Raw genomic sequence first — 10,028 nt, 5'->3', positions numbered from 1 at the left:
TAACAAAAAATAAAAAAGACCAGCAATATTTTGAGCGTAACTCACTTCGGATGTTAGAAGATTTTTTAAAAAACAAAAATAAACCTTTTTTTAAACACTTTAAAAAAGTTGTAATGAAATTTCCCCTAAAAGAGCTCCGTTTTTGGGTTATTTCAAATTGAAATATTCGATTTGGAATTTGACGAAGAAGAACCTACTTTTCATTAGCTACAACTCTGCTTGTGCTAGGTCTATAGACCTCATGCATACACCATTTTTTTTTAAATTTTTTATAAGCTATATTTTTGCTAAGAATATTTTTTTCGCTAAAATACTTACTTTTTGAGTTATCTGCGAAAAACCGTCCAAAAATATGTTCCTTTTTTGTTAAAAATGAACATATTCACTCGCAAATAACTCGAAAAGTATTAACTTAGTGACAAAAACTCTACAGAACAATTTTTTCTTTTCTTTTCTCTTTTTTCTTTTATACAATTTCGGACTTATGTTGAACGTATAATTTTTCACCCCCGAAAAAATATTTTTCACCCCGTATTTCCCAATTTTTGTAAAATGGAGTGGATGTAGAATTGTAAACTTTTTCTTGTATAATAATAGACAATTTCAACTACCTATTCCCAAATGTTCATTCTTCCTTTATTTTTTTGGAGGTTTTTGTAAAATTTTGTGTTCCCTGATCGGGCTATCGGGCTCGTTTTTGAAAATTTTGCAGCTCTAGAGCAACGGCTCTAGAGACGGCGCTTTGGCACGCTGTGTATATCAGCATTGTAACCATATCGATACCTTTTTGGCATAGTAACGTAAGTCACCAAAAACGTTTTTGTAGAAAAACCATGTTTTTAATTTAACCTGGTTAAGCTTATTTAAATTATACAAAATTTACCAGGGTGTTTTTTGAGGTCTACAGTTTAATAAAGAACAATATTTTTTAAAGTTTTTGTATAGTTTTAGCGGTTAATTGATACTTAAGTTATTTTACGGGTTCTAAAACCTTGAGTCTTGATAAAAAATGTAACGTAAGCACACACATACGTTACTTTGGCGGGAAATTGTAGCACTCAAAGTAATTTGGAAAGAATTACAAACAATCGTTTATTATAAGAAACACAAAATAACGTTACAACAATTAATTAAGTAAAAAAGGTAAAATATTTGACACGGAAAACACTAAAATTTAGTTATATATCGTTGTTTACGTATATTGAGTATTTTTAGAGTTATTATCAAAAGAAAATGAAACTTACGATTATTTTAAAAATCTGATTTTCTTAAATTACACTTTTTATTTTCAAAAATATGCATTCTAAACCGGTTAAACTTGTTGGAATAATTACTTATACTAATATAAAGAAATTCTTGTAAGGATTACTATACATTTTTAATTTTTGTGAAAATGGGATATGTTTTATTTTTCACTTTTTCCTAAAAAATTCGAAAGAGTTCTCTTATTTTCATCATAAATTGATTAATTTTGAAGCTATATTAACTTCTTCTCCAGCTCATTTGATAGATATTCTGAAGTACCTTGACAAGTGCTTAACAGGTATATTTGATAAAGTGCATCGTTTTCCCGTTATTTAAGCTTGAATACTAAGATTTGAGTATTCGTCGAAAATAATATACACTCAATTACCCATCATTCACTTTGAATTAACATTAGTTTAGTTCTTTAAGTAAGGGGTGTATTTATTTTTTTGAAGTTATACTTCTTTACCGGCGATAGAGAGTAAATTTTTATATGGGAAAACCTAGCGACCGGGCGCATGCGCATTATAACTTTGTTCTGATTGGATGTTCAAATGACATGTCAAAAATTATTCAATATGGTGGCTGTGGCACAGCTGTAGTTAGATTATTTATGATTGTTGCGTTTTAAAATTTGTGTGAAAAGAAACAACAAACAAAAGTTAGTTAATAGTTATACTGCCTTTTTAAATAGTTTTCATATACCTATATTTTTGGACTTTTGGACTATTTTGGACAAGGAAAACTCATTCTAATTTGGTAAGTACCTAGTTTTTATTATAATCATATTGTAATTATACATTTGGATTAGGTTGAAATACATACATTTATTTTCTCAAGAATGCGGATTTTAGAGAGAAATCCCAAATTAGGTTCGATTTTTATTTTTAAATTATGATTTTTTGGCGTAGATTTATTTATCTAGTAGGTATGTAATGCTTTGATTTACATACTTAATTTGATTACCAACAAAAGTTCTACCAATCTTCATCTAATATATTGTTTTCTTACTGTTTTGTTATATTTTTATATTTTCTTCCACAAAATTTAAACTACATAATTTTCAAAACAATTGTCAAACAGTAAAACGTTCAGTTACCGTATTTTTCCACATGATAAATAATGTGCGATTGGACGAGTGAGTCTACGCTTCGATTACGAGTCAAAGCGGCACGAAATTCACGGGTTCAATTCCCGATGCAAGTTTTATTTTTTTATGCATATTATGATTGTAAGTATATTTGTTATATAATTTTTTTTTTCAGCAAATGCGTATTTAAAATTTTTGCCAACAATTATTATCGTCCAGAAATCATTTTTTCTTTGTGGCATTTTTCAATGTGTTTGTGTGCGTTTTATTCTTTTATTTTTTTTTAATTTTTGGTATAGTCTTAAAAATCACATAATATGTAGTAGAAGTATAACTTCTTACGTGCGTACAAAGTACACACACATTCTTGTTTTATTATCTTGATTTCGTCAATAATAACTATTTTGTAAAAGATTATAGTTTTTGAGTTATACGTGAAAAATAACTTTAAAATGAGAATTTTTTTATGAAAAAATAAAATCTTTGATATTTAATAACTCAAAAAGAAAATTTATTTTAATAACGTTATATATCAAAATTGGCTTAGAATTTGTCCCTCTATCGACTTATGGTATTGTTTTTAATAAAATAATTTTCACCCCCGAGAAGGGGTCCACCCCCAGGATAAAAGCGCAAGTTTGCATCCTGTCACCTTTATTCCTTGAGGTATCTTCTAAGTACTCACCAATTTTCATGAAAATCGATGAAGGTTCAACGAAATCGAAGGTGAAAGCTTCAGTGACTGCACTATTCTATTTAAATCAGAATAGAAACATGCAAGCAATATTTCTTTATTTCTAACCGTTTTCTTGATACAAGAGTTGAAATTGATAATTTTACAATTTTTAACTTATTTTTTCACAAACATTTTACATTTTCATATCAAAATTTACAAAGATTTTTTAACAAACAATTCAACCAAATTTTTTCTTAGGCTATGTCAAAATAATTTGTAATAAATAAACAAAATTAAATATGAAAAGGAGTTTTACAGGTTCATAATGTTAGTTAAGGTTTTCGAGTTTTTTTAAATATAACTACAAAAACATGTTTTTTGTTATAACTTACCTAAAATCAATCATTTAGTTGATTGTAGCATGAATCTGTCACTGTCGTAAGCGAAACACTGACTGCGAAAATCTGACGTAAGTAACAGAAACCGAACGGTACTTACGTTATTATGGCGGTAAACGACGTTTGCTTACGTTATTATTATGGAAATAGTGCTAAAGTTACGTTTCTTTTGCGGGTATGATTAAAAAAATTCTGGACATACGTTTTTAAAATAGTTAAAAAAAAAGGTTTAAAGCAATTCTAGGCTTACTACACTTTGACAGTACCTTCTAAACACTAATAGCGTTAGTTTAATGGAAAAACATGATTTTCGCCAAAAATGTCACTTACGTTACTTTGCCAAAAATGTATCGATATTTTGGTTTGGTAACGTTCGTTTATTATCTATTACAGATTACAGTGTGCGTGCATTTAAACATGGAAAAGTGTTGCTGCGTATTGCGTAATCGATCAACTACTTAAAAAGTCATTCCCCTTGTATATTTTTTTATATATAATTTTGAAGAAAAAAATGGGATTATTGAAAATGGAAGACTTAAAATATAAACAATAGTTTTCACAATATGTTCTTTTTCCTACTTGTTAATTTTTTATGTTATAATTTTATGGTAGAATAATCTGTTTAGTTTGTTTATTATTTATTGTTATACGTTATACCTATTACATATACATAATTGCATACATATAATTTGGGAATAGTGATTTGTTTAATTTTATCCCACAGGATTAAAAACAAAAACTTATATTTGACAGTGTCAAAATAATTTTTTTAAATGATTTTTTTTACATCTGGTTTTGGTAACACTTTCGAAAAAGTCACGCGTCGCCACTGGTTTCAAACAGAATGAATTGTAGGTATCTAATGAAAATTATATTTTATAATTGCCGTTTCTGTTTGACGTTTCGATTTCCACTCGCAGAAATCGTTTTCAAAAAGATTATCTTAAAAATATATCAAGTATTTAACCAACAGTTGTTTTCAAAACAACTTTCGGTTATATACTTTTTGACACATTCTTAGAATATTTTTTGAAAGAGTTTTCCGGGGTGGAAATCAAAACAAACGACAATTATTATTTAACGTAATTTTCATTACAATAATCAATTATGACCCATATAAATATAAACATAATATTTAGACATGCCACAAAACAAAAAACAGTTAGGGCACGATGTGTATTTAAAAATAATTTCTATATTTACTGTTGGTTTCTATTACCCATTGTTATGTCTTTACGTTTACGTTAATTAAAATATTGTACGAATGAATCAATTTATTGACCACTTTATACATTTCTAAATATAATTTTACCACCGTGTTTTTATTTCTAGTACATAGTTATTTTTATTCCATAAAATCATAAGAAATTCATAAGAAAATCATGAATCACCAAAATTCCATGCTTGTTGCGCCATCACCGGCTTCATTCTGAAGTTAGCACTTTATGGTCGGATTTTTTCGTTTTCGTGTGTCAAACCAGTCCATCGCTTCACTTTTACGGGTAAACGTGCGGAAGGTACGTTCCAAGTTCGAACCTAGCGCTTGATGTTCTGTGTACACTCTGTACAATTAAAATGGCTTCCAAGTTCTTTGTGAGTTAACTTTGTTAGGTGCATTTTAGTAAATTTCTGAATTGGGTTGTTAAATTTAGAGTGTTAGTGCATAGTAACTATTAAATAGTGGCCTTAAAAAGTGCTCTTAATGAGGATTATAATAAGAAAAACGAACTTTTAACAAGAACAACGAGTGTCCATTCTAATGTTATTACAAGTAGCTACTAAAAATATTGCAAAAAAAACTTTCGGTAACTAAAATGGGACGGTTGCACTGTTTATTTTGTATTTTCCTATGTTTTACCGTCATCAACACGCAGACAACGAATATACATGGTAAGTAGCCTAGCTGCAATCTGTTGTTTTGTTCTACCTTTTTTTTTAAATAGCTGTTATACAGTTATTTTATTTTGGCTACGTTAAGGTATGAAATGTTATAATGTATCACGTGCTAATGTCCTTAGAGTTTAAAGTACCTGTTAACTGTTGCTTATTTTATCCACTTGTTGCTGTATTTGTACTTCATAGATATTTTTATGATATAATAAATTATGATAAACGTTCCTTGGTACTATCAACGTATTATTCTGACACCTATCTATTATACCTGCATGTCTTTGATGTTTCTGCATTCCCTTTAATGTCACAAATTGTGTTTTTAAAGTCCACATTTTTTAGTAAAAATAATTAACAAGAAATGTAGTTATCCTTGATTTAGCAAACTAAATTTTCTACAATTATTTCTTAGCATATACCTATGCAGGTGAGTCATACCTGTAATATGATTCATTGATAAATTTGATTTTTGAAGATTCCTCGAAAAACAATCTGCTTTTGTTACCTACCTTCTTTAAAATTCAATTTAATACAGTCAATATACAGGATAATATTCTTGTTTTTCATTTCTGTATTTTAATGATGTTTACTGCATACTAGTATTTCTATTGGCCAAGCATATATTTTGATCATCTTGCCTGATTATTTCACCAATTTAAATACTTAGAAAATACTACTAAATACTACAGTTTTTGAATTTTTTTTACATATAAATGACACAATTTTCTGATAACTCTGTTGTGTGTTGATTTAAATGGTATTTAAAAACTATCTCATATGGCTTGATCTCGGGCTTGATTATTAAATAAGAAATCAAATATGAGATTAGATCAGTAGCTACTCTGCTTTATAGTTTGCAAGCATTTAGAAACTCAGTTCATTATATTTAACATGTTGATGGACAGTGTGTCAAATGTATAAGCAAGTGTTGTGACACTATATGTATTTTGCAAAGTAGAATAGGGAAAAATGCAACATCTATAATAGACGTTGTGTCACATTACTTACTCACTTACTTATCCTCTTCGTTCCCACTGGAACATAGAGCATCTGCTGCCATTCTCCATTTTTGCTGATCTTGTGCTTTTTCTCTAACTTCTTTCCAGGTTAGGCCGACGTTTTCTGCTTCTTTAATAATTGTTTTCTTCCATGTATTTATCGGCCTCCCCTGTTTCCATTTTCCTAGAGGTTGGAATTCCAATGCTTGTTTTGTTATGTCTGTGTCTGGTTTCCGCAGAGTATGGCCCACCCATTTCCATCTTCTCTTTCTTATTTCTTTATGTATTGGTTCTTGCTTAGTTTTTTTCCATAAGTCTGAGTTTGTGATTCTTTTGGGCCAAAATATTCTTAGAATTTTTCGTAAACATTTATTGATGAAGGATTGAATCTTTCCAGTGTTGTGTTTTGTTATTCTCCAAGTTTGTGATCCGTATAATAACACTGCCTTTACATTACTATTGAAGATTTTTTACTTTGGTGTCCAGTTTTATCTCATTAGATTTCCATATATTATTTAACATATATATACAGGGTGTCCCGAAAAGATTGGTCATAAATTATACCACAGATTCTGGGGTCAAAAATAGGTTGATTGAACCTCACTTACCTATATACAATAGTGCACACAAAAAAAGTTACAGCCCTTTGAAATTACAAAATGAAAATCAATTTTTTTGCATAAATCGACAACTCTTAGAGATTTATCATTGAAAATGGACATGTGGCATCATTATGGCAGCAGCATCTTAAATAAAAATTAAAGTAGAATTTGTGCACCGCATAAAAATTTTATGGGGGTTTTGTTCCCTTAAACACCCCCAAACTTTTCTGTACGTTCCAATTAAACTATTATTGTGACACCATTAGTTAAACACAATATTTTTAAACCTTTTTTGCCTCTTAGTACTTTTTCGATAAGACAGTGTTTATCGAGATATTTTGAATATTTGTCGAATCCACCACATATTTGTATATGGTTAAGTTCGATTATAGAGACCTGTTAATAATCTGAAATTTTATTTATAATTTACATTAATAGGTATATTTTGAAAAAGAAGCCACACCTCGATAAAAGGTGACTTATCAAAAAAAGACTAAGAGGCAAAAACGTTTTAAAAACACTGTATTTAACTAATGGTACCACAATAATAGTTTAATTGCAACGTACACAGACATTTGGGGGGTTTAAAGGAACAAAACCCCCATACAATTTTTATGTAAATGTATTAAAAAAGAAGCAGCATCTCGATTAAAACGGGCTTATAGAAAAAATACTAAGAGACAAAAACGTTGTGTTTAACTAATGGTACCACAATAATGAGTTAATTGGAATGTACACAAAAGTTTGGGGGGTTTAAGGGAACAAATCCCCCATAAAATTTTTATGGGGTGGACAAATTTCACTATAATTTTGTTTTAAGATATTCCTGCCATAAAAATGATAAGTGTCCATTTTCAATAAAAAATCTCTAATAGTTTTCGATATGTGGAAAAAAATCGATTTTCATTTTGTAACTTCAAAGGGCTGTAACTTTTTTTATGAGCACATTTGTACTAAGGTAAGTTAAGTTCAATCGAACTATTTTTGATCCCAAAATATGTGGTATAATTTATGACCAATCTTTTCGGGACACCCTGTATAGTATGCTGTCTGTGATTTGTCAATTAATGTCTGGATATCCTCCTCTGCTCCTCCTGTCGTGTTCAGTATACTTCCTAGGTAATTAACTCTTTCCACTGTGTTACATTGCATCAATGGAAATTAGATGTTTATAGACATTCTGTCCGTCACATGTTAAATATATTATTTAAATTGTAGATAATGTAATATGGTGATAAAATGGTCAATTAGTAGATGTACAATAATAAAAAAAATACATATATTTATGTAAAACTAGCTGACCCGGCAGACTTCGTACTGCCTCAATAGATAAAAACAAACTTTTGTATACCTACAATAAACTTAAAATGAACAAAAGGAATTCGTAATTAATAAACAAAAATGCTCGATGTGAATGAGGTTTTATTATTATTTTTAATTAATTACACATGATGTTTGAAATAATAAAGTTTAGTTAGAAGTAACAAAATAAAGTTTGTAGTGCAACAGTTACAATCTTAAATTTGTTTATCTTATAATGAATATAACAGCTTTATTATATCTACATTCAAAACAACCCTCTATTTATGATTGGGTTCGGGGAGATTCCAAGTCTATAGGTGTTGATTAAATAAAATTAAATTCAATTAAAATTAAATAAAAAAGTAAATGAAGTAAATTAAAATTAAATGAAATTGAATAAACGTAAATAAAAATAAATAAAACTGAGTAAAATTAAATACAAATAAATAAAATCATATTAACTTAAATACAATTAAATAAAGTTAAAAAAAAATTAAATAAAAATAATAAATAAATTAAAAAATAATAATAAAATTAAATAAAAGGAAATATAGTCTAATAAAAATAAATAAAATACTTAAATTAAATAAAATTAAACAAAATGAATTAAAATTAAATAAAATTTTATAATTTGCTGCTTGTTCTTTTCGTGTGCTCAGAATTTTTCTCCTGCTTACGGTTCCGTTTGGAGATATTTTTTGAAAATTTCGCAAAATTAAAAAATTCATATTTTGCCCAATTTGAGTCCCAAAGTTATAAACTGTTCCACTTCTCTTCTATGAAATTTGTCGCTCGTTCTTCTTCTGTCCTCAGAATATTGCTACGGCTTGAGATATTGTATATCGGACACCGATTGTGCCAGAGAAAAATTTTTAATACGGTTCTGCTCCGAATTCAGCAAGGAGCCTACCTACTTAATTTCATATTTTTCACGTCATTATTGTGAGAGTTACGGCGTCATGGGCAACCCCCTAATGACATACGGGTATGAAATATAGACAGCAACCTACTCCCAGTACAGTCCAATATACCTGCAAAATTTCATAAAAATCGGTTAAGTCGTTTCGGAGGAGTATGGTAACAAACACTGCGACCGGCGAATGGCTATTAAAAAATAACGGTCTGAGATAGAAAATTAAAAATTTAGGATTGTATGTATCTTTTGCTTCTACATCTCATAAAAATAGTTAAAAACGGTTTTTCCAAAAATTAAAAAAATATATCAGGGGGGCAACCCCCCTTATGACGTACGGGTATGAAACTCCATATTATCCTATTCCCAGTCCGCTAGAATATACATGTAAAATTTCATAAAAATCTGTTCAGTCATTCTCGAGTTATAAATGGTGTAATTTATAGATTTTAATAAGAATAATACATTAAAAGAAAGATTAATAATTGAAAGCCATTATGAAAATACAGTAGAAATTCTTTATTTGCGGGATTATGTTCCATAAATATTCCTCCAATACGGAAACCCTGAATATGGAATGGTAATGTATATGTATATGGGGTTATAGGGGTTACATACTAGGTGACAAAATAAAAAATCCATAAAAATCAGTTTAATTGAAGTTTTTGACTGTACATATTGATTAATTACATAATTATATTCAATTTTAGGCAACGATTTAAAGAATTTAGTCATTCTCTCTTGCTTGACAGTCTTTAAAAGCTCCTTCAATTCAGACTGATATACAGCAGGGGCATTAGCAATTTGCTTCTTAAAAATAAGACTTCCTTCCATAGACAGATCAATTTTCATAAAGAAATCACAAAGGTCATTTGTCGTTCTTAAACATTCACAAAGCTTTTTTAAATTAAATG

At 28.9% G+C, this 10,028-nt stretch overlaps 1 protein-coding gene across 3 annotated transcripts in view; it reads left to right on the top strand.

Moving 5' to 3' along the window:
* The first annotated feature begins 4,886 nt into the window (after positions 1–4,886).
* Positions 4,887–10,028, top strand: part of LOC114334599 (DE-cadherin) — a 189,170-nt gene continuing 184,028 nt past the window's right edge. For all 3 annotated transcript variants that reach the window (XM_028284673.2, XM_050663498.1, XM_028284672.2), the window contains exon 1: positions 4,887–5,299. In XM_028284673.2, coding sequence (XP_028140474.2) covers positions 5,224–5,299 — 76 coding nt within the window. In that variant the 5' untranslated portion in view covers positions 4,887–5,223. The remainder of the gene's footprint in view (positions 5,300–10,028) is intronic.

This window comes from Diabrotica virgifera, chromosome 10 (genome assembly GCF_917563875.1).
Source record: "Diabrotica virgifera virgifera chromosome 10, PGI_DIABVI_V3a".
NCBI lineage: Eukaryota > Metazoa > Arthropoda > Insecta > Coleoptera > Chrysomelidae > Diabrotica > Diabrotica virgifera.
Note: the sequence above shows the minus strand (reverse complement) of the source record. Positions and strands in the feature narration are given on the sequence as shown.